At 54.0% G+C, this 24,114-nt stretch overlaps 3 protein-coding genes across 5 annotated transcripts in view; all 3 read left to right on the forward strand.

Moving 5' to 3' along the window:
* The first annotated feature begins 456 nt into the window (after positions 1-456).
* Positions 457-15,062, forward strand: CSF3R (colony stimulating factor 3 receptor). 3 transcript variants are annotated; one of them, XM_045898076.3, is made up of 17 exons: positions 457-552; positions 1,733-1,787; positions 3,797-3,880; positions 5,689-5,985; positions 6,924-7,047; positions 7,205-7,392; positions 8,212-8,381; positions 8,495-8,648; positions 8,736-8,815; positions 9,058-9,265; positions 10,189-10,377; positions 10,814-10,915; positions 11,534-11,680; positions 11,810-11,950; positions 12,187-12,280; positions 12,521-12,599; positions 13,137-15,062. In XM_045898076.3, the coding sequence occupies exons 3-17, from the start codon at positions 3,817-3,819 to the stop codon at positions 13,614-13,616; spliced, it is 2,517 nt and encodes an 838-aa protein (XP_045754032.1). In that variant the 5' UTR covers positions 457-552; positions 1,733-1,787; positions 3,797-3,816; the 3' UTR covers positions 13,617-15,062. The 3 variants fall into 3 exon arrangements, with proteins under 3 accessions (XP_045754032.1, XP_045754031.1, XP_054368957.1); XM_045898075.3 differs by having other exon boundaries at positions 12,518-12,599; positions 13,137-15,061; XM_054512982.2 differs by lacking the exons at positions 457-552; positions 1,733-1,787 and having other exon boundaries at positions 3,516-3,880; positions 12,518-12,599.
* Positions 15,063-15,738: 676 nt separating this feature from the next.
* On the forward strand, positions 15,739-22,798 carry MRPS15 (mitochondrial ribosomal protein S15). The gene is made up of 8 exons (XM_045898077.3): positions 15,739-15,981; positions 16,277-16,321; positions 17,412-17,487; positions 18,588-18,636; positions 19,122-19,206; positions 20,796-20,854; positions 22,117-22,308; positions 22,642-22,798. The coding sequence occupies exons 1-8, from the start codon at positions 15,849-15,851 to the stop codon at positions 22,777-22,779; spliced, it is 777 nt and encodes a 258-aa protein (XP_045754033.1). The 5' UTR covers positions 15,739-15,848; the 3' UTR covers positions 22,780-22,798.
* Positions 22,799-22,848: 50 nt separating this feature from the next.
* Positions 22,849-24,114, forward strand: part of OSCP1 (organic solute carrier partner 1) — a 29,615-nt gene continuing 28,349 nt past the window's right edge. The window contains exon 1 of the mRNA XM_064589453.1: positions 22,849-23,247. The gene's annotated coding sequence lies outside the window, so the exon portion shown is untranslated. The remainder of the gene's footprint in view (positions 23,248-24,114) is intronic.

A 24,114-nucleotide genomic window follows, 5' to 3' on the forward strand; every position in this document is an offset into this window, starting at 1 on the left:
GAGTCAGGTACAAAATTTCCCATAACCGGGAGGCTGCCCCGAGTACCGTGAGGATCGGGGCCCTAAGGCTAGAGCCGAAAAGAGGCTTAAGGCAGAGTGAGCCTTCGAGCCAGGGTCTGCCACCCACTGATGCTCCCCCAGGGGTGGGGGCATGGGAATGGCACCCAGGCAGCTTGATGCCTGGGCCCTGGCCAGCCACAAAGCTTTGAGGTCAGGAAATCCGGAGGCAGAGGAGAGGGACACCGTTGCCACACTGCCTGGCCCCTTTGAGACCCCCGAGGCAGGAAGGCTGCCTGGCCTCACCAGCTTCCCTCCCAGCCTCCTTCCTGGGAGGAAGGGGCTGCCCTGTGCTTCAGTGGCTGACTGACAGTGCAAGGGAGGGAAGGAGGCCGGGCAGGTGTTGCAATCGGCAGCCCCTGGGCCTGTCAGAGACCGAGCCATTAACGACAGGGTTGGGGAGAGAAGCTGGACCGCGGCTGTTTTCAGGAACTTGCCCTCAAGAGGAGAGCAGAGACCAGGGAGGCCAGGCGGGTGCCCGCTGCAGGCTCCAGCGTGAGTAGGGGATCTGCAGGGAGGGCTGTACCTTGGGCCTGGCGGGACCCTGGAGTCCCGGGTCCACTCCCCCCAGCTCTGCCAAGTGCCCATGCGCAGGCCTGGGACCAGGTCTCCTGCCTTTAGCGTTGGTCTCTGGGAACCAGGAGCCCCGAACACGGAGTCTCTTTTACCAAAGCTGCCCCCACCTTTTTTGGGGGGGTGTGCATTGGGGAAGTCACAAACCACTGAATATCTCTTTGAGGACACGGAGCTGGGCTCAGGGAAGGGCATGATCACCATCCCTCTCCACGTCCCCGTCTCAGACCCTATGTTTCAGCCTGTCCCTGTCTCCCCTGTTTCTGTCTTGCCTCCCCAGCCCCTCCCTGGCCTATCTGGGCTCCGGGTCTCTGTCTGTCCATGTGTCTTGGAGTCTTCCTGTGCCTTTCCCTGTGTCTCGGAGTCTTTCTGTGCCTTTCCCTGTGTCTCACATTTCCCTCTCTCGAATCTTAAACTCTCCTGGGGACCTCTTGCTTCTCGGCCTTGAGCACCTGGGCCAGCGTCCTTGTCCCCCGGGGGCTCCTTCTCTCTGCGCCTGTCCTGCCCAGGCTTCCCCGTCGTCTGCATGCCCATTCCACATTCTCACTCCTTCTGCAGAGCTGCCTCCCTCTTTCTCAGCACCACATCTGGGAGGGCCTCTCCCTCTGTTCAGTCCCAGCCCCCTCCTCCCACAGGAAGAATCTCCCTGAAGGAGACGAGACACAACAGGGCAGAGAGGGTGTGAGCCGGGGCAGCGAGAGCAGGCGAGAAGGCTGAGTGCAGGGAAAGGAGAAGAGAGCAGGAAAGGAGGGTGATGGCAGTGCCTCCAGGAGGCAGCGGGTTCTGCTGAGACTGATCGGGGAGAACCGAAATGAAGGGGAGACTGGGGGGCCAAGGAGCTACAAGGAGGGGACCCAGAAACGGGGCTTTGAAACCATGCAGCGCGACACAGACGAAAGCAAGGTGGCAGTCCTAGGAGGCTGTGACCACACGGCCTGCAAGGGGGAGAGGACCCACATGCTGGGTTCCATGATACGGTGTCCCACTTCAAGGCGCATGAGAACAACTTACGGTCACCAAGTGCGCTTTTATCCCAGCCCATCTCGGTGCCTCCTCACTACCACCCTGAGAAGCGCGTGCTAATGTTTTCCCTCTTTCACAGATGGGGAAACCGAGGTTCAGAAAGGTGAAGTAACTTGTCCAATGTCACAAAGCTGGTAAGTTGCAGAACCGGGGTTCAGAGCAGCTGGTCTGGCTCAGAGCTGGGCTCCCACCCTCTCCACATACTGGCCCTCAGAGAGTGCGACCATGCTCCAACAGGTCCCCGATCACACTCAATGGGGATGGGGGGCACCCCGGGGTGCTGTAGGGGACCAGGGACTGATGCCAAACATGCCAACACTCAGCAACCCAGGGGTAGGATGCTGGGGCCTCTCAGAGTAGGGTTTGGTTGCCCATTCTGGACAGGAGCCAGAGGAGAGGAATGAAGTAGTACTTTGCTGGGCATAGACTAGGCCTGATGCTGACCCTCACGGGGGCAGCAGGGTTGGGATATGATCAAAAGCACATGGAAATGGAAACCACTGTCCCAAAGTCTGGGCCTAGGAGGCTAAATTTTCCCCAACAAGTGTGCATGGGGGATAACCAAACTACTATGCTGTAGTAAGAAAGTTGCCAACCACTGATTGGTAGACGGCGATGCTCTGAACGTTGCGCAGGTTTCTCACTGCACTAAGCTGCCCAATTGAAGAGCAACAAGAGGCTGAAATTGGGCGCCTAGGTGGCTCAGTCGTTAAGTGTCTGCCTTCGGCTCAGGTCATGATCCCAGAGTCCTGGGATCGAGTCCCACATCGGGCTCCCTGCTTGGCGGGAAGCCTGCTTCTCCCTCTCCCACTCCCCCTGCTTGTGTTCCTGCTCTCGCTATCTGTCTGTCAAATAAATAAACAAATCTTTAAAAAAAAAAGAGGAGGCTGAAATTCAGCCTATTCTTCAGTTGCCAGGTCTTAGTGTGGGGCTACATCTGTCCAGAGGAATGGGCACTTTTTTCCTGATTTGCAAAAAAAGTGACTTATGGGCTAGCAGTCTCCTGGCATCCTGATATGGAAACGTACATGAATAGCCCAGGGGTTGGGGTAAGGCCCCCGCGAGAAGGAACAGCCTTGGGTATCTTGGGCAGCTCTTATTCACACCTCTGTCTGGGAGGGAGAGAAAAGGGAGAGAAGCTTTCCTGCCTCTAAGCACAGGGGATCTTCTGGGACACCACCTACGTGCATGTATGTGTTCCTGTATATACACGCAGGCTAGTCAGTGATTTCCACTGACCTGTTGCCAAGAGTGCCAATTGGTGCTGGAGAATCAGATGCCTGGTCCCAAGACCCCCATGGGAGCAGAATGGAGGGTGAGGCTAGACGCCCACCCCAGTGGGAGAATACTTTTGCATAGTTCCTGAGACAGGAATTAATGCTCCCAACATCCAGACACTGTCGCCATGACTACAGGGCACCTGGCACCTGGCCCCAGAAAACCTCCAGAGCTCTGCGCCCAGACCCTTCTGGCATGGGTCATCCAGGAGCACCTGCCTCATACTCATGCGTGTGCAACCTGGATGTGCCAGGAAGTTAATACCCCAAAGAACATCCCTTGACCGATGGGGGACAGAAGTCAGTAGGTAAATGTTCCCATCCTCCCTCCTGTTCAAGGGATAAATTTTCCCTGGAGTGGATAGTCCTGAGGTGTGTTCTACACGGCTCCTTGGAAGGTTCCAGCAGGATGGAGCCCCCGTCGTCCACAGAGATGACCCCAATTCCATGATGTACCCTTGTGCTGGCTTTCCCTCCTTACCCGTTTCATTCTCCCCAACTCCTCCCTCTGTTCCTGGGATCTTTCCAAAATAAACTACCTGCATGCAAGCCCAGCTAAGATAAAAGGGAAGTGGGGAGAATGCTGTTCCTTGATGTTCCTGTCCCTGCTCTCTCCTGGAAGGCAAATATAATAACAACAGGGGCTGTCACTTAGAGAGTCATTTCCTATGTGCCTTGCATCATTTCGTGTCTTCTTCCCAAAGTCCGGTGCAGTATAGGCTGTTGTTACCTCCATTTTGTGGACAAAGAAACCGAGGCTCAGAGAGGTCAAGTTGCCTGGCCAAAGCCACACTGTGGCAGAGCAAGGGTTAAGCTCAGCTCTGACTCCAAAGCCCATGACCTTCACCATCCCCCTCTGCCTCCAGGTGAACACCAAACTGGCGCTATGGCAGGGCCGGGAACCTGGAGCCTGCCCGTGGCCACCGTGATTATCTTGCTGCTCCCCAGAAGTGAGTACGGCCCGGACAGGGGTGCGGTGAGGAGAGGGGAGTCACAGAGATACAGCAGGTAGAGGAGGGGATCATTTGCCTGCACCGCCATACCACTCCTGGGGTTCCCAGAGACTCAAGGCTGGGCCCACGATGTGGGGTAGCCAGGCCCCCCCCCACAGACCTCTGCGGGCAAACCACCACCCATGCGGAATGGCCAGAGGGCCCGGGCTGGTCAGCCTGGAAAAGGCCAGGGGACCCAGGTCTTGTCTGCAAATCTCTGCCAGCCTCGTCAGAAGGAAGCTCTGGGTCCTCTGAAGCCTTCACGGGCAACAAAGGAATCAGGGTGGAAGCCACAGGAGGCAGGTTTCCTCCTGGAATAAGGAAACCCAGGCAGAGCTCTCCAACTATGGAAACTATCTTGAGAGGTGGAGAGCTTCCCATCTCTGGTGGTATGCAAGCTGAGGGCAGGACTGACAGGGATGCTGCATAGCAAGGGTCAGCAAACATTGTTTGATAGTCATATTTAGGCTTTGCAGGCCACACACAGTTTCTGTTGCATGTTCTCATCTGTTTTCTGTTTTGTTGTCTCCCTTTAAAAATGTAAAACCCATTCTTAGCTGGCAGGCCATATAAAAACAGGCCATCCTAGCCCTGCTGAAGAGGATGCAATGTTAGGTGGAGTTCTGAAGTAAATAGTTTTGCGAGGTTCCTTCTAGTCTGAAATTCTGAGTCAGTGAAGCGATAGGAGCCTCATGTTGAAAATCATGAACTTGCTCTGTGATCCCGGGCAAATTCCTTCTCCTCTTAGGGCCTCAGCATCTTCATCAGCAAAACAGGCCTCAGACCACATGACAGAGGAAAGAAGGCCTGGTGGGCAAAGTGCAGTGCTTCCTTATTTGTTTATACAATAAATATTCACCAAGGGCCTATTCTGTGCTAAGCTCTAGGAATACAGTAATGAGACCAAAAGCCAAGGTCTCTGGCCTCACGGACCTCTGGCCTAACTGGGGAGACAGACAAGCAACTAATCACATGGCTCTACAATTATGAAGGAGAATAAAAGCTTTGGGAAAGTTCAGGGCACTTGGCCTGGTCTGGTTGATCAGGGCCTGGTCTGGTTCCCCCAAGATGCTAAATGTTAATCAGGTGAGCAACATGAAGGTGGGAACTATTTTTCATCCCCATTCTACAGATGAGAAAAATCGAGGCACAGAAAGCCTCAGTAACCTACCAGGGTCATATAATTAATAAGCAGTAGAACAGGCTCTAACCCCATCCGTGCTCTTATCCAGCACACCACTGAAGTGCGGGAGGGCTGTCTGTGGTCCAGATGGGGTAACACAATCAGATTTGGATTCTGAGAGCTGTGTGGCTGTGGGGTTCTTATCATCCCAATCATTGCTTTCACCACCTCTGGGGAGGGTGCTGCGGAGAGGCCTAGTCTCTGCCTGGTGGCATGTCGCTGCCGGCTGGCGAGACCTAAGCGTGCACATTTCCTCCCATGTTCACGTTCAGTGATGTCACACTGATAGCTTGAAAATCAGTCTTGGTGGGAATATTTATACCGGAGAAAGCAGCTTATACTACCAATCAGGATCTGGTTTTCTCATAGAGCCAGTTGACAAACACTGACACATCACTAGCCCTCTCTCACTTCCGAGAGCCCCTCACCATCCCCATAGGCATTCACCCCATTCCAGCCCCCATATCTTAGGGGGTGAGGCGAGGAGGTAAGGGCCTTGAGTCTAGGAGTACAAAGGCCTAGGTTTATAGCTCAGCTCTGCCAGGCAAAGGAGGGACTCATGGCCCGTTCTCCTCGACCCCAGGCCTGGAGGAGTGTGGGCGCATCAGCCTCCCAACCCCCACTGTCCACCTGGGGGACCCCATCACAGCCTCCTGCATCATCAGCCCGAACTGCAGCCACCTGGACCCCGAGTCACAGATTCTGTGGAAATTGGGAACAGAGCTTCAACCCGGAAAGAGGCAGCGGCGTCTGGCGGATGGAAGGCAGGAATCCACCATTACCGTGCCCCGCCTCGACAGCCCATGGGTCCTTCTCTCCTGCTGCCTGCGCTGGGGCAACAGCCTGCAGATCCTGGACCAGGCTGAGGTGCAGGCAGGCTGTAAGTGCCCGCAGCCATCCACCCACTCTGCCTCCAGGCCCTCCTGCCACCACTCATAACAGCTATTATTATTTACTGAGCTCTTGCTCAATAAGCACGTTATGGGCATGGCATCAGATAATCTTCCCTACCATTGGATAGTGCTGCTTAGCCCCATTTTGCAGACGAGGAAACTGAGGCTCAGGGAGAGTAAGTGACTTGGTGAAGGTTACAAACTGAGGATGTAGCTGAGATTTCTATCAGGCAGTGTGCCCCCAAGTCGGTGGAGTAACCACTCCTCCACGTGGCTGGCAAGTAAGCCCAAATACCCAGTCACTGGACAGTGTGCCCACGAGGACACCTGACCAGCTGGGCCTGCTCCTCGTTTCTCCCCATCGCGGTCTCAGCCTTCTAATCAAACCGAGAAGCGAGGACTTTCTGCCAGGCCAATGCATAAGAAAAACACTAAGACCAGTTTCTTTGTTAAGAGTCACTCATAGTACTGCTAACACTTACACAGCACTTACCACGTGCCAGGCATGGCTCTGAGCACTGCGTAAATAGTAAGTCATTCAGCCCCCACAACCCCAAGGGGTAAGCATATTACCATCACCCCCGTTTCACAGATGAAGAAACTGAGGCACGGGGCCGTTAAGTGACTTCCAGATCGCAACGGCTAATGAACGGCAGAAGCATGATGAAAAGCGAGGTCTACGCTATCCCTGTCCAAGGGGGCAGAGCTGAGGGGGTGGGAGGCTCTGTGGCGCTTGCCCCTGTCCTGGCCGGCATTTGACTTTCCCCAGGGCTGCCCCTCCAGGGTCACCCGATAGGCAGAGAGCGAATAAACAGGTGACCCCAGAGGGAACAACCCAGAGCAAGGAAAGAAAGCTGACTGGTTCCAGTTGGAGCTTTCTGAATGGTCCTACCCAAAGCCCTCACTCTCCCCCCGCCATGTGCAGACCCTCCCGCCGCACCCCACAACCTGTCCTGCCTCATGAACCTCACAACCAACAGCCTCATCTGTCAGTGGGAGCCAGGACCCAACAACCACCTGCCCACCAACTTCACCCTCAAGAGCTACAAGTAAGTAAGGGTCTCTACACTAGCCCCCGGTTCATTTGGGTCCTAGGGTGGGACGTGGGCGGGACTGTGGGATGGGGGAACCAGAGGCAAACACGGGAGGGAGAAGGGAGGCTCGCTTTCTTCTTCTGCTAGACACCCAAGGCTGGCCTCTTGGCAGGAGCCGGGGCAACTGTCAGACCCAAGAGGACGCTATCCCCGACTGCGTGCCTAACAATGGCCAGAACCACTGCTCCATCCCACGCAGACACCTGCAGCTGTACCAGAGCATGGGCATCTGGGTGCAGGCCGAGAATGCGCTAGGGACCAGCAAGTCCCCACAGTTGTGCCTCGTTCCCATGGATGTCGGTGGGTGACACTGGGTATGGGGGAAGGGAGAGGCCCCCACAATGGGCCAACCCAGAGAGGCACAGAGAAGAAATCACAGACCCAGACACAGACAAGGAGACAGCGGAAGACCTAGAGACAGAGGCAGACAAGAGAGACAGAGACAAACTGGAATGCAGGTGGGGACAGAGCTATGGAGACGCAGACACACAGACACGAAAGAAACACAGAGGCAAGGAGACACGTTCATTAATTCTTTCAGCAAGTTTCTTAAAGCGCCCACTAATTACTAGGCATTGCTCTAGATGCTGGACATACAGCACTGAACGAAATATCAAAACTCCTGTCCTTGGAACGTTACATTCTAGGGGGCAAACTAAATAAAATGGAATGTCAGGCGACAAGACGTGTGACGGGAAAGTTAAAACAGGGAAGGGGGTAGGGAAAGCTGGGGGTGGGGGACAATTGCCCTTTCAGTAAGGTGGTCAGGGGTGGCCTCACTGAGAAGGTAACATCTGAGAAGATCCTTGAAGGAAATGAGGGAGCAGGCCACTGGATATCGGGAGGAGAAGAACTCCAGGCAGAGAGAACAGTAAGTGCAAAGGCCCTGGGGCAAGAGGATGAAACAGACCTAGAGGGAGACAGACACATATACAGAGACAGACCTGGAGATAAAGAGACACAGAGAGACAGAGAAAGAGAGAGACCGACGGACAGAGACCCCAGGGATGGAGACCCAGGGCCGAAAATGGAGCAACAGGTAAAGAGAAAAGCAGGAGTAAAGCAGACCCCCTACAGGATGGGGCAGGGGACGTTTCTGACAAGCCCCTCTCCTTGCAGTGAAGCTGGAGCCCCCCACACTGTGGGCCCTGGCCCCCAGTCCTGAGGTGGCCGCACCCCAGCCAGGTTGTCTGCTGTTCCACTGGGAGCCCTGGAAGCCAAGCCTGTACATAGAACAGAAATGTGAGCTGCGCCACCAGCCACAGCTTGCAGAAGCCAGCTGGGCCCTGGTGAGGCGGAGGGCAACCTCGAGAGCCTGGCATGGGGGTGGCTGAGGGGAGGGTGGCTGAGCTGGCCCTGAAGGACACAGGATCCAGGCTCAGAGCCACGGCCGCCCCACCAGGTGGGCCCCCTGCTCTCCCAGACCCTCCAGTATGAGCTCTGCGGGCTCCTCCCATCCACAGCCTATGTCCTGCAGATGCGCTGCACCCGCTGGCCCCTGCCTGGTCAGTGGAGCGACTGGAGCCCTAGCCTGACGCTGGCCACCGCGCAACGGGGTAAGTAGGTGGTGAGGGGCTGGGAGCAGCTATCGGGGTAAAGGCCAGCCTCCAGGGCCCTCCCCGACCCTCTTGCTCCCTCCACAGCCCCCATCGTCAGACTGGACACATGGTGGCGGCAGAGACAGCTGGACCCCAGGACAGCAGACGTGCAGCTGTTCTGGAAGGTGACCCATTCTGATACCCCTCCTCCCCTGAGACTCCTTCCAACCCAGACGTATCCCTGTGGGCTGGGGCTCCGGACGAACAGGGGCACAGGGTAAACAGGGGAAGAAGGAAGGGAGGGAAGAAGGTTGGCTCTCAGCCTGTGGGGCTCCATTCCTATGACCCATCCACCCCAACTAGAAGCGCCCCTCCCACTCAAGATGACCTGTGCAGCCCCCTTATCTTCTTCCTGTGCCCACTGCAGCCAATGCCCTTGGACAAGTACAGCGGGCAGATCCAAGGCTACCTGGTCAGAGCTCCAGACCAGGCTGAGGCTGTTCCCCCCCTCTGCAACACCACGGAGCTAAGCTGCACCTTCCACTTGTCCTCGGAAACCCGGGAGGTGGTCCTTGTGGCCTATAACACAGCCGGGACCTCTCATCCCACCCCAGTGGTCTTCCTGGAGAGCAGAGGTAAAGGGGGCTGGCAGCTCATAGAGCGTTGTGGTTAAGCACATAAATTCAGAAGCTAGACTGCCTGGGTTCACATCTAGTCCTGTCACTTGCTAACAGCGTGACCGGGGCAAGTGACCTAACCTCCCTGGCCTCTGTTTACTCACCTAGCAAAGGGGGATGATACAGTGCCTACCTCAAAGCATTGTTATGAAGGTTACATGCGTTCAAACATGTGCCTGGCACCAAGTTACTGCTCAATATGTGTTAGCTACTATTATTATCACAGGCCAGAACAAAGTTAAGCTGGTGGTGGTAACACACACACACACACACACACACTCACTCACGAGTGCAGACGCTCATAGACATACACTCCCATAAGCACGCACACAGAGTCGATTCTGCCAAGGAAAATGGGAAGAAAGCCCTGAATTTTTCCAGCTGAAACACGGTCCCTGAGTTAATTGCTCATTCTCAGGGGATCAGCCACCACCATCACCCCCAGGTTCCCCCGAGCATGGGTCTTCACCAGGTGAGACTAGTGATAACAAGAGTGAATATTCCAACTTATTAGCCGTGTGACCTTAGACAAGTTACTTAACCTGTCTCAGTTTTCTCCTCGATAAAATGGGGCCAGGGTGATGCTCCCCCACAGGACCCTTGGTGGACTCAGGACATTAACACGCACCAAGGACCACAGTGATACATACCATGAATTACACCACATTAGCATTGATCACCGTCAGGCACTCCTTGGCACGGGGCACTGTGCTAGGCTCATCCTATGCATCATCTCATGTGATCGGCACCAGAACCCTTGCAATGAGCAAAATGAGGTCCTGAGGTTGATTGACTCAAGGTCACCCAGCTTGTAAGTAACAAAGCCAGGACTGGAACCCAGACTTTGCGCTTTGTTCTCTCACCTCCTACTCTGTCTCCAGGCCCGCCCCTGGCCAGACTCCACACCTTGGCTCGAGATCCCCACAGCCTCTGGGTGGGCTGGGAGCCCCCCAGCCCTCGGCCTCGGGGCTATGTGATTGAGTGGGGCCTGGGGCCCCCCAGCCCCAGTGGCAGCAATAAGAGCTGGAAGATGGAGCATAACGGAAGCATTTCTGGGACCCTGCTGCAGGGTGAGGTGCAGGGTGAGGCGGGCCCAGGGGGCAGGGCAGGCTGGGGGTGGGGGGAGGAAGGGGGTGGGTTGGGCGGGCTGGGCCTGGGAAGCAGGGAGGCAGTGAGGTCTGACGGCAAAGGCAGCCTGAACCACCCCAGAGAAGTGAACTCCCCAGTCTTTCTAGACTCTTTACTGTCATTTCCTATCCCCAGAATCAGGACATTCTTCTCCCAGTCTAACCGGACTCTCTTTTCACAGCCCTGACCCTGCCACTTTTCTAGCTTTCCCACTTTTCTGCCCTTACCCCCCATCAAATGATCAGAAGAAGAGATAGAAGAGGCTAGCTCTGCAGCGTGAGGCCTGGGTTATCCCCAGCTGGAGGTCTGAGGTTAGCTCATGATCATCTGCAGAGGTCAGCCCCTCACCAGGGGGCCTGCCCCATCTTCTCTCTACAGAGAACATCAGGCCCTTCCAGCTCTACAAGATCACTGTGACCCCCCTCTACCAGGACACCATGGGACCCTCCCAGCACATCTATGCCTACTCCCAAGAGATGGGTGCGTCAGCCACCTGGCCCCTCCCAGAATCCTCTCCTCTCAGTGCCTTCCTGGGCCCCAACACTCAGGATGATGAAGGAACATTTCCTCCCTCCCCCACTGCTGGCCCAGAAGAGGCTCTCTCCCAACCCCAAGATTACCCCTGGCTTACACTGGACCCCTGCAACCAGACAGAAGTCAGGTGGTGGGGTGACAGAAATTAGGGAGTGGGTTTGGCAGAATTCGGGAAGCAAGTCTGGCAAAAATCGATCAACTGCCCTGACAGAAATCAAGTGTCATGTGTGGCAGAAATTAGACAGAGGGACTGGCATAAAGTCAGAGAGCAAGCGGCAGAAATCAGACAGTGAGCCCAACAAAATCAAGCCTGGCAGAAATCAGGTGGCAAGGCTTTGGAATCAAAGAGAAGCAAGTTCAGATCCTGACTCAGCCATTTTTTAGCAGTCGATGGAATTCAGTCGAAGGTCCTGGCAACAAGAGGCTTAAGGCACGAGTCCCCTTGGACTCTCTTTCTTTACTCCCCACCACAGTGTGTCTCAGTTCTGGCATCTGGGGAGCCACAAGATGTCTCTCCACTCTGTCCTGCTCCGCATCAGCCCCTGTACCTCTCTCTTCCGGCAGCCCCCTCCCACGCCCCAGAGCTGCATCTAAAGCACATTGGCAAGACCTGGGCCCAGCTGGAGTGGGTGCCCCAGGCCCCCGAGCTGGGGAAGAGCCCCCTTACCCACTACACCATCTTCTGGACCAATGCTCAGGACCAGTCCTTCTGTGAGTCTCTCCTCAGCACCCCACAGCCCCAGAAGGCCTGGGAGGGGGGACACGGGGTGGGGGGCCTCAGCAGCCTCGGAGGGAGCCTCGGCATCTGGGCCCAGGCTGACCATTCTCTTGCACTCCCAGGCATTGTCCTGAATGCCTCCTCCCACGGCTTGGTCCTCCGCGGCTTGGAGCCTGCCAGCTTGTACCATGTCCACCTCATGGCTACCAGCAAGGCCGGGGCCGCCAACAGTACAAGCCTTACCCTGATGACCTTGGCCCTAGGTAAGAGCAGAAGCGGGCCGGCCAGACAAGGCTGCTGGGAAGGTTCCTCACCCAATGGATCTTTCATTTGGAGGCTTTGCCTGGATCCACTGGTCTGAGGGAGAAGACCCAGCCCTGCCCATGAAGCTCAGCCTGAGGGAGGCGGCCCAATCCTGCCCTCAGAGCCTAATCTGAGGGAAGAGACCCAGCCTTACTCGAATGCACTCTAACCTCTTCTGGCTTTCCCCTCACCCCAGAGGAGTCTGAGCTGCATGTCCTCCTGGGCTTGTTTGGTTTCCTGCTTTTGTTCACCTGCCTCTGTGGGGCGGCCCGGTTCTGCTGCAGACCCAGGTGAGTCCTTTCAAGAGACCTGACACTTAACTACCCCTGCCCACAGGGACTGCAGGCTGGAGTGGGCCAATCCAAGTCCCTCTTCCCCTTCTCAGGCCTCAGGGCCCATGTCTGGATCAGGCCCTGCACCAACTCTTCTCTGCCCAAGGGGCCTTCAGCTGCTGGGAGTGGGTGGGAGAAAGAATGGAAAGATGGGAGGGCATGCCTGACCCAGCCTTCACCTGCCCTCTTCTGCAGCAGGAAGAATCCCCTCTGGCCAAGTGTCCCAGACCCAGCCCACAGCAGCCTGGGCTCCTGGGTGCCTACCATCATGGTGGAGGTGAGAACCCCAGAGGGAGAGGGAAATGAGGCTGGGGGTGCTGGTCCAGGCTCAAAGTGAAAGGATACTCCTCCGAGGATGAGGACTCAGGCCCCCCCATCACTTCCTAGCAAGGTCCTCCCCCTCTGGAGGAAAGCAGATCTGAGTTTGAATCCCAGCTGGTCCAGGCTCAAAGTGAAAGGATACTCCTCCGAGGATGAGGACTCAGGCCTTCCCATCACTTCCTAGCAAGGTCCCCTCCCTCTGGAGGAAAGCAGATCTGAGTTTGAATCCCAGCTCTACCCATTTCAAAGCCTCGGCCATCTCACTGTGAAATGGGACGTATCTCACACAGAATCGCTGGGGACATTCACCAAGCTAAGTCTGAAGCACACAGCACGTGTCAGGAAAGTATGAGGCGCTTTACAAGTGTCATCCTTTGGGTTCCAGCAGAGAGCAGGAGGAATAGCCCCACAACTGTCCCAACACAGGAAGGGGCGGTGGTTGGGATGAACATCTGAGATGAATCATGCCCTCACCCTACGTCCTTGTGTCCAGGAGACCTTCCAGCTGCCCAGCCTTCGGGACTCCAGCATGCCACCCATCACCAAGATCACGGTGCTGGAGGAAGAAGAGAAGAAGCCAGGGCCCTGGGAGTCCAATGACAGCTCAGGGACCTGTGGCCTGCCCACCCTGGTCCAGGCCTATGTGCTCCAGGGGGACCCAAGAGCACCTTCCACCCAGTCCCAGCCCTCGTCTATCACCAGTGACCAGGTCCTTTACGGGAAGGTGCTGGGCAGCCCCACAGGCCCAGGTCCAGGGCACTACCTCCGCTGTGACTCTACTCAACCCCTCCTAGGGGGCCTTACTCCCAGCCCCCAGTTTTATGAGAACCTCTGGTTCCAGACCAGCCCCCTGGGGACCCCAGAGCCCCTCGTCCCAAACCAGGAGGATGACTGTGTCTTCGGGCCATTGCTTGACTTCCCCCTCCTGCAAGGGCTCCAAGTCCATGGGGTGGAGGGGCTAGGGGGTGTCTAGTGCTTCCTGGGACCCCCTCCTGGGCCTGCCTCTTGAAAAGCCTGGGCTGTCCACGGGAGAGTATCAGTAAGCCCATCATGAAAAAAATCACCTAGCCCCAGAAGGGCAGAAAGGGTACGGGGATCTCCCTAACTCTGGCCCCCAGCACCCTTCCTCTATCTCCCCAGTGCCCACAGGCTGGGCCTCTCACTTGAGTGGCCAGAGAATGTTTCATCCAACCCTGCCCACTAGCCTCTTGTGCTTATTTCCTGTAATTTCAGTCTCTTAAACCATTGATCCATGATTTGGTTTGGTTTGATTTTGAGAAACTCTTGAGTGTGCCTTTGCCTCTGTTCTTTTTCTTTTCAGGGCCCTAGCAGTGACAGGGGTACTTATCAGAAGTGTTCATTTATGTACTCCTTCCTTCACTCATTCACTCCACCAGCCCTCACCTAGCATGTAGGCTCTGTGCTAGAAGCAGGGATTCAAAAATGATTTGGCTCAGTCCACCCTCAAAGGGCTCCCACTCTAGTGGTAGAGACTTGAAGACTGGTCATTAGGGCACAGTGGTCAGGGTTGAGGGGGGTCACAAAGTGCTGTGGGACATGGGGAATAGACCTCAGAAAAGACTAACCCCTGTTGGAGAAATATAATTAAAAACAAAATCTACAGGGGCACCTGGCTGGCTCAGTGGGTGGAGCATGCAACTCTCGATCTCGGGGTTGTGAGTTTGAGCGCCATGTTGGGTGTAGAGATTGCTTAAAAATGAAATAGTAAAAAACATAAAATCTCCTGCCAACCTAGAAAACCCCTCCAAGAGGGTAGAAGAGGGCAAAATCAGTTTTAGTACTGAATGAACGTCAAACCAGAGCAAGGTTCTCTCCCTCTGTGATGTGATGTGCATCACCAGCAATCCCCTAAAGAGTTTGAAAAGACAGAAAGAAATCTTACCTTTGTATATAGCCAAGTGGATACAGGTTATTGCATGCATTTTCTCAAGATAAATAATACCTAGTCCTCAAGCAAAAGGACTTTATGGCACCATCTGTCACACAGAGTTCATCCTAAATTCACCCGGTAAGTGGGGTAGCCACCCGTGTTTGCTAATTGCCTTTATCCCAAAGAAAACGAAATTTCTCATATCTTTATGAGAAGAGGCAGGTTGGCAACTTAGAGCCAGGCAGAAACTGGGAGACAGGGCCACTGTCTTCCTAATGATTACATTTCAAGAGATGGCTCCTAGATCCTTGAGAAGAACATTCCCGTGCTGTAAAACCAGCAAGAGCCTTATTTAGTTTTTGAAAAGATTTACATAGGTCTCAAAAGGACAGAGGAATAATTCACAATCACAACTTTTCAAAAGTAAATGCTTTAAGAAAAGTGAGGGGGAGGAGAGCTTTTTCCCTTTTTGCACCAAGGGAGAATTAAAATGTTATTTTTAATTCATTAAAAATTTATTTTTCCTGCTTTTAATTTGTAGTTGTCTTTACACCCCTCATTTCACAAATATTATCATAGCAAATACTTACTGAATGCCTACTATATAGCAGGCAGGTCCCTTGCACACAACTGCCTCAGTTAATACCCCAACAACCTAAAGAGTAGATACTGTTATTCCCATTCCCATTCCCGTTTGATGAATGAGTACACCGTGGCCCAGAAAGGTGGGGTGGTTTGCCCACAGGATCACAGTGAGTAAACAGCTGAGCTTCAATTCCAGCCCAGAGCTGTCTCATTCCAAAATAAACGACCTTCATCACGAGGCTTACAAGGCTGCCCGAGAGGAGGCTGAATGAAACCCAGTAGCTCTTACGGGGCCTCATCCTGGAATGTGGTGGGAGAGGAGGTAGAAAGACTAGGTTGGGGGAGAAGACTAAGGCAGGCCCTAAGAAAACCTCCAAAATAACCGGGGCTCAAGGTCAGGAACATAGAGTGGGATTAAGGGTGGGATGCATGCCCAAGGAAAAAACGGCATCTTAGAATTTATACAGCACCGCACACCACTAACCAGGCCCGCGACCACCCAGCCTCCTGCCCTGCGCAGCTGCTAACCAGACCTCTCCCCTGGACCCAACCCCGCCGCACCCCGAGTCTCGCCTTTCTAATCCATTGTCTCGGTCCTCATCTGCTCCGGTCTCGCAACTGCGCTCCATTGGTCGAGCCTGAGTCAGCATGGCGGCGCCCAGGTAACCCGGTCCGTGCCGCGAAAGGGACGGCGGCCGTGGCGCCGGCCCCGCGCGGTCACGAGTCACCATGCTGAGGACGGCGTGGAGGGCGCTGAGGTCGCTTCGGACCCAGGCAGTGGCCCAGGCCCCAGTCCTTGGGCTGCCGGGCGGAGCGTGTGCCAGGCCTCCCTCTCTCCAGTGGGGCCTTCCCTCTCCTCGCGGTGAGGCGCGGAGAATCGGGGCAACGCGAGGAGGGAAGTGGGGTTGGACGGAGATGGCGGATACGGGGGACGAGGATAGGGGAGAAGAGCAGCGGCAGGATGAGGGAGAAAGGTGGATGGGGAAGAAGTAAGACGAGGTGGGAGAGGCGTGGGGCAGCGGGGTGCGGAAGAACTGGGGCGGCGGTTAGGCGCCGAGGCGCAAAGACCATGCAGGAAGGGTAGTGCAGGGGCCATAGAAAGGAATGGAGGCTGGGCTAGTTAAGGAGATGGCCTGAGCCCTCTCTCTTCTGCGTAGGTGTCATCCTCCCGGCCGTTCGCGGATATGCCACCCACAAACCAGGTAGGAGCTCTCGGGTGGGACTTAGGCGGAGAGGGACTGCCTGGAGGGGCGCCGGGTGGCCAAAGGGAAGGAGGTGGCTAGTTAGAACCACCTGATGGGGTGGGCAGACGCGTAGGCCAGAGGGCCTGAGCAGAAGCCCCCCACGTCCGCCTTGCCACCAGGCTGTAGCCTGAAGCCTGTCTGGCGCGGGGGAGAGGCGGGGCGGGGGGGGGGGGGTGCGGAGCAGGAGCCTGCGGACGGGGTTTGAGTGAGAATGAGCTAGCCCGAGGGAGGGCGTGCTGGCACCTCCCAGGTCTACCTAGAGTATAGGTAGGCGCTTTGTGTCCTTCTGAGGTGGAGGGCTTGGTTTCCCATTCCAAGGCAGTCTGCATGGTGGGAAGATCTCTCTTCCTAGGTAAATGAGACTGGGCAAGTTACTTTCTCTCAGTGTCATTCTAAAATGATTATAAAAGTATCTGAAAGGATTGTTGTTAGGATTCAGTGCTAACACGTGAAGAGAGCACTCTTCGCACTGGGTGCAAAACATGAAGTATATATTAGCATTTACTGCTGTGATTGCATAGCGGCAGAGCAGGGGCGGACTGGAGAGGACCAGTTGATCTCCCTCGTGCCTCTCTCTCACCTCCCAGGGAATGACACACACCAAGGCTTAGAGTTTCCTATATGTGGTCTTTGGTGCTTCCTGTGTCCTAAAGCTCGGGGCCCTGCTCAACCCCCTTATTTCATTCATGCCGTCAGCCAGCAAGTGTTTGTTGAGTGTCTGTTTTACATGAGGCCATAGACCAGACCAGGGGATTCAAAGAGAGTCAAACTCAGGCCATCCACAAAAGGACCCATTCTGGTGGGGAATCTAAAGTGGTGTGAGAGGTAAAGGCACAATATGGGGCCTTAGGAAAGCTCATCTACTCCCAGTGTGAAATATCAAGACAGTTGCCTGCAGGGTTTGCAAAGGAGAGGCTGAGCCCAGAGATCTCTAGTGCCTCGCTTGAGGCCGTGGCTGTCTGTGACAGAGTTGGTGAAGAGAGTCAGGACAGGGAGGATGGGCAGTGCGAGTTGACTCGGGGTGTTTTTTTGTCCCTACACTTGACAGTCCAGCCCAGCCAAGAAGATGACCCGCCCCCTTCCACGCTGCTCAAAGACTACCAGAACATTCCTGGAATTGAGAAGTAAGCAGAAAGAAATCTCTCTGATGAGGCAGGGGGCCCGAAGAGGATTGGGGAGGAGAGCGGGAAGACAGTGACTTCAAGGCCTGGCCCGCTGTATCTGAAGCTTAATGACACAACCGGGCAGAGAACTACTGAAGCCCAGGCTTGATGAGGGGCAGCAGGGGCAGAATGGAGTTCATGGAGCTCAACTGCTTGCCTTTTTTCCTACTGTGGTTCAGATAGAGGGAGACAACATGCAGGGCTGAAAGACACCCAAGCCAGGATCCTTCTGCTCGGCCCCTGCCCTATACAGCAAGAGCTGGGCAGTCCCTTCCACCGTACCGTGTGATAGGGGTAAAAAACAATGATGATAGAATTGAAATGTCTCGGGGCACCTGGGTGGCCCAGTCTGTTAAGCATCTGCCTTCGGCTCAGGTCATGATCTCAGGGTCCTGGGATAGAGCCCTGCATCGGACTCCCTGCTCAGCAGGGAGCCTGCTTCTCCCTCTCCCTCTGCCTGCCGCTCCCCCTCTGTCTGTGTCAAATAAATAAATTAAATCTTTATTAAAAAAAAAAAATGAAATGTCTCAAGACAGACTGACTGAACCATATTCTAGCTGAAATGAAAATCCTCCCTTTGGGGGCGCCTGGGTGGCTCAGTCGTTAAGCATCTGCCTTCAGCTCAGGTCATGATCCCAGGGTCCTGGGATCGAGCCCCAAATCGGGCTCCCTCCTCTGTAGGAAGCCTGCTTCTCCCTCTCCCACTCCCCTTGCTTGCGTTCCCTCTCTCGCTGTGTCTGTCCCTATCAAATAAATAAATAAAATCTTAGAAAGAAAGAAAGAAAATCCTCCCTTTGCCCTCCCAGTGAGGAGCCTGGAACAGTCAAGCTGACAGCCCCAATTTTGTGCAGTTATCACATCATTCCATGTTCTCAGCACAGCAAATCAGATTCTGGCTGACTTTTAATCCCTGAGAAATGGCTCCCCACTTCTACAGAGACACTTTTGTTATAAAACAAATTTTCAGTCATTCTTGCTTTTCGAACTAAAATGGAACCAGCACTGATTCCCTTGTCCCCTCTCCCCCACACCTGTCTCTCATAGCTATGCTTTTCCCACAGGTTTGACGATGTCGTGAGAAGACTCTTGTCTTTAGAAATGGCAAACCAGGTAAGTGACCTGTGCCAAACCTTGGCCTCTCCCAGTCCTCTCCTCTGGGACTCCCTCCTAATGTGGTAACACCTCCATCCCATGCTTCTCAACTCACAGCATTTATCCCACTGTCATTCTGGGTCTTCTTGTCCATCCCCCAGACGAAGCATGTCTAGGGCAGGGACTATCTTGTTCTCTCGTTGTATCCCTAGCACCCAGCACCCAACAAACAGTAGGTACTCAGTAATGATCTAATGCCTGAATGATTGAGCACGGTTTGGAGATCCTCATCTAACAAGCTGTGTCACCTGTCATTGGTCTTGGGCTCACCTAGGTGTGAATAACCACGGGCTGACCAAAGGCCGTGCCCTGGTGAACAGCGGGAAGCCAGGCGCTGAGCTTTATGGCCTAGTTTCTATGACTGCAGCCAGGGCCTTCGAGGTATGAAGGCTAGTTCTTAGTGGGTGCCAGACCTCACAGATTCCCTGTCTCTATCTTCACAGAAGGAGAAGCTAAAAATCAAGCAAGAGCAGCTGATGAACAAGATTGTGGCAAACCCTGAGGACACCAGTTCCCTGGAGGCTCGAAGTTGGTCAGGGGGCCCTTGGGGAGTGGGAGTGCAGGGGAGCCTGCTAGCTGGTACTCGATCCAGGGCCCTTGTCTACAAGGGCACCGGGTATTAGATGTGGCTTGATGAAGCGAGAGATAAGAAGGACCCAGGGCAATGAAAACTGGACTCTGTGATGCTGGAGTCAGCGCCCAGGTCCCACCTCATACCTCTGTTGTGAGCTCAGGCAAGTCTCCTCAGAACCAAAGCTTGTCTCTCTCTCTCTCACTCTGCAGCTAAGGTGATGCCAAGGGCCAGGTGGTCAGGGCCAAGGTTCCACCTCACTCTACAATGCTGCCAAAACTCATTGTGTATACAGGAAGGGCCTGCTGTAGTGAGAGCGTCTCCTTGGGGCCACCTTCCGCTTCTGCCTTTGCCCCCATCTTTGCAGTACAGGCAGGAATCAAACAAGAGGCCAACTAAGGAAGGATATTGCAGGGCTTTAGGAGAGGAGTGGGAGCTGATAATTCTGAAAACTCATTAGTGAAAACAGAGTTAAGGGTGGCAGCTGGAAGGGGAGAGGCAAGGAGTAGACCCTTGACATTCTGGAATCTAATCTTCCTGCATTGGCTAGGACCTCCAGCACAGTGTTGAATCATTAAGAACGATAACGTGTATCGTAGACTAATTCCTGAATGTAATAGGAATGCTCTGAAGTTTTACCATTAAGAATGCTATTTGTGGGGGGCGGCTGGGTGGCTCAGTCGTTAAGCGTCTGCCTTCGGCTCAGGTCATGATCCCAGGGTCCTGGGATCGAGCCCCGCGTTGGGCTCCCTGCTCCACGGGAAGCCTGCTTCTCCCTCTCCCACTCCCCCTGCTTGTGTTCCCTCTCTCGCTGTGTCTCTCTCTGTCAAATAAATAAATAAATAAATAAATAAATAAATAAATAGTCTTTTAAAAAAAAAAGAATGCTATTTGCGGGGCACCTGGGTGGCTCGGTCGTTAAGCATCTGCCTTCAGCTCAGGTCATGATCCCAGGGTCCTGGGATCAAGCCCTGCATCAGGCTCTCTGCTCAGTGGGGAACCTGCTTCTCCCTCTCCCACTCCCCCTGCTTGTGTTCCCTCTCTCGCTGTGTCTCTGTCAAACAAATAAAATCTTAAAAAAAAAAAAATGCTATTTGCTATGGTCAGGGGATACCTTTATAAGATTAAGGAACATTCCGGGACACCTGGGTGGTTCAGTCAGTTAAGCAGCTGCCTTTGGCTCAGGTCATGATCCCAGGTTCCTTGCTCAGCGGGGCTCAGGTCCTCGGGCTCCTTGCTCAGCGGGGAGCCTGCTTCTCCCTATGTCTGCCACTCCCCCTGCTTTTGCTCTCTTTGTGTCTCTCTGACAAGTAAAAAAGTAAAAGCTTTAAAAAGATTAAGGAACATTCCTTCTTAGGGTTTGCTTTCTGAGGGAAAGATAATCCAAAGTCTTTGGAGATCTTGAAATTCAGAGTGCTTTGGGAATTGTAGAGAGCTTCACCAGAGCATTGGTGATTGTTATTCCTTGAGGTCTTAAAACATAACCCAGGCCGGGGCCCTTCCTTCCTCTGTGCCAGCTCTCATCCTCTGTGGTTTGTGGTTTCAGTTGTTGCCTTGACTGTCAAGATCCGCAATTATGAAGAACACATGCAGAAGCATCGAAAGGTAAACCTTAGGCATCGCTCACGGCTAAGCACCAGCAGCTGGGGGAGAGGAGTCTAAGAGGTTAAGGGCCCTGGGTCCAGAGAAGCAGCTGGAGAAGCCAAGTGGCTACAACACCAGGGTGCCCACCCCTCAGCTGCAGTGGGGAAAACATTTCCCTCCTGCATCCAGTGGGAAATGGGAGCCTTACAGGGCAGCGCTGAGTGTCACCCATGGTCAAGAACACAAACTTCAGGACGTGGTCGCAGTGTCTGGCACGTAGTGGGTGCTCAGTAAATATTTCTTGAATATTCTTGGACTTGGTTCAAATTCTCAGCTTTGCCATTTCCACTAACCAGATGTGTGACTTTGGGGAAGTTACTTTACGTGCCCAAGCCTCAGTTCTCCTGTGTGTAAAGTGGGGATCATCGACGTACCTGCTGAGAGGATTGCGAGGACTATATGGAATAATAAAGCACCAGCATGGTCATGTGAAGTACTAGGCCTTGTGCTGAGTACTTCACATACATCAGCTCGTTTAACCCTTATAACTACCCTATTCCATTTTACAGGGGAATGATCTTGTAATGGGGTGATTAGGTTCTTTCTGAAGGCACAGCACTGGGAAATGATGTGCTAGGACTTGAAACTGGGGGTCTTGCTCCAGGGCTCACACTCTTAACCATGATGCCATATCCCAGCACAGCACTGGGCACAGAGCTGCTGTAATTAGGCAGCTGCAGGTGTTTTTAACAAACGCACCATTGTAAGCCAGACTGGTCCCAGCACCATGCTGGGGTGGCACCTCTGTGTTTCCTGGAGCCGGCTGAGCCTGCTCTTTGGAGATGAGATCTTTGCTCATTCGGAGTGTGGAACAGCAGCCCCCCTGCAGAGGTCCCTCACAGAGGAGCCCCAGGCCTTCTCTGCACCCGAGCTGACGGTTGGCCGAGCTGGGGGGAGGCTGTGCAGGGGGGTGGGAAGGGAAAGAGCGTGAGATTCGGAGTGAGACCCGTAGACGCATATGGAAGACCTGACCTCACATAAGGGCCCTACCCTGCCCAGTTCTAGCACCTTATGTGAATCAGGTGGATATCTTTGAGCCTTTTCTTTGCCCTGTCTATAAAATGGGAATAACAATGACGATACCTACCACAGAATTACACTAATATTTGTGTCCGATTGTCGGGAGGTTCCAGTGAGAGGATAAGGTGACTGTCCTTTGTTACCGTAAAGTGGCATACCACTTATGTATATAATACTAAAAGTAACCCACCACCTCCTCACAGGACAAAGCCCACAAGCGCTATCTGCTGATGAGCATCGATCAGAGGAAAAAGATGCTCAAAAACCTCCGGAAGACCAACTACAGTGTCTTCGAGAAGGTATGCAAGGAGCTGGGGATTGAGTACACCTCCCCCGCTCTGTACCACCGGAAAGGCCACCGACGCTGGGCAGCCAAGAAGGCCCTGTGCATTCAGGTACGAGTCAGAATTTCTCTCTCTCTCCCTCTGCTACTCTGTCTCTCTCTCTCTCTCTCAGTCAGGTAAATAGATAAAATCTTTAAAAAAAAAAAAAAAATTGCTGCTTTGGCTGGCCCCGCTCTGGGACTGTGGTGGGGAGAGCAGCAGGAGGGTTGTCTGCTCCTGCCTGAGGCACGGAACTGGCCCCAGGCCCTGAGGAGACCCACAGGCCATCACCCCCGCGGAGAAAGGCTGGCGTGCCATCCAGGGAGGTCCGTTCCCGCCCCACCTGCGCCAAGCCGGAGGTGCTGCATAGGATTACAGTCTCTTCCTGCTCCTTTTCATCCCCAGGTCTTCCAGGAGGTACAAAAGCTCAAGAAGCAAAGAAGGGCCTTAAAAGCTAAAGCAGCAGCGGCCCGGAAACAGGGCCAGAAGAACCCAGAGAGCCCTTCCAAAGCTGGACCAGAGGCAATCAAAGAAAACCAATAAATTGTATTTGAGTTCTGTCTTTCTGCCTTAAAGGATAATAGGAGAGAAGGGGGTGCTCTGTGTGGCCTGAGGAGGAGGAGGAGGAATTTGTTCTTTCATTCAGCTCTGAGATCCCAGTCTTGTCGGAGGCAGAGCCTCTGCCCTCACACACCAGAGGACACATTCTCACAACACACCTCACACACACTCATGTAAACAGCACCCTGTGGTCCAGGTGACGTCCCTGCGGAGGTGAGGCCGAGCGCCCAGCTGCACAGAGGAAGTGGGGCCAGCTGACTGCCAGGCGAGTAGGCCAGCTATAAGAGCTGCCTTCGGGACTGGACCCTGAAGGATGAGTGGAAGTTCACCGGGCAGAAACGGGGTGGGAAAGCATCCTGGGCAGAAGGCATTGCAAATGCAAAAGCAAAGAAGTCCACAGGTGCATGCCGTGTTCAAGGAGCAGTGGGACCAGGAAGTAAAGCTTGACAGGTAAGCTGAAGCTGGGCGGCGAGAGGCTTGATGTGCTGGCTGCCCTCTAGGGAGCGGGGAGACAGTTAGGGTTTAAAACAAAGGAGTGATGACAGCACCAAGTCTGTGTTTTAGATGGTTAAGCAGTAGCTGTGTGGAGGGTAGATGGGAGGGGGAGACATCAGAGCAATTTATTGTTTGGGGGTCAGGGGTACTGGTGTTCAGATTGAGAGTCTGATAAAAGCTACAAGTCCTATCCCCAAGAAACTGCGCATATGCAAAACGTTCCTTATAAATTCTGGGGAGTTACGGATACCCCTTTTCCTGCAAAACTCACCCATCCACACCAAGTGAAATGTCAAGGCCTTGATGTCTGAGTATGCTTGGCATGTTTGAAGAACCCAAGGAAGACAGTGTGTCTAAAACTGAGTGAACAAAGAGAAGAGTAGGGAGAGATGAGGTCAGAGGGGAAAGCAAACACCAGATAATAATAGAGTTTTCTGGGTGTATTGGTCTGCTCAGGCTGCCATTAAAAACCATAAACTGGTTTAAACAACAGAAACTTACTATTTCAAAGTTCTGGACGCTGGGAAGTCCAAGATCTAGGTGCTGGTCAATTTGATTTCTGGTGAGGAATCTTTCTGGCTTACAGACTGCTGCTTTCTATGTCCTCACGTGCAAGGGCGGGGGGAGATCTCTTCCTCTTCTTATAAGGGCACTGATCCCATCGTGAGGACTCTACCTTCATGACCTCATCTAATTCATTACCTCCTAAAGGCCCCACCTCCAAATACCATCACGTTGGGGCTTAGAGCTTTGATACACGAATTTGGGGAGGTATACAAATATTCAGTCCACAACAGTGGGGAAAAGACTTTGGGCTTCATT

The sequence above is a fragment of the Mirounga angustirostris genome, unplaced genomic scaffold (genome assembly GCF_029215605.1).
Source record: "Mirounga angustirostris isolate CCGP_5_RB_7025 unplaced genomic scaffold, mMirAng1.0.hap1 SCAF_4, whole genome shotgun sequence".
NCBI lineage: Eukaryota > Metazoa > Chordata > Mammalia > Carnivora > Phocidae > Mirounga > Mirounga angustirostris.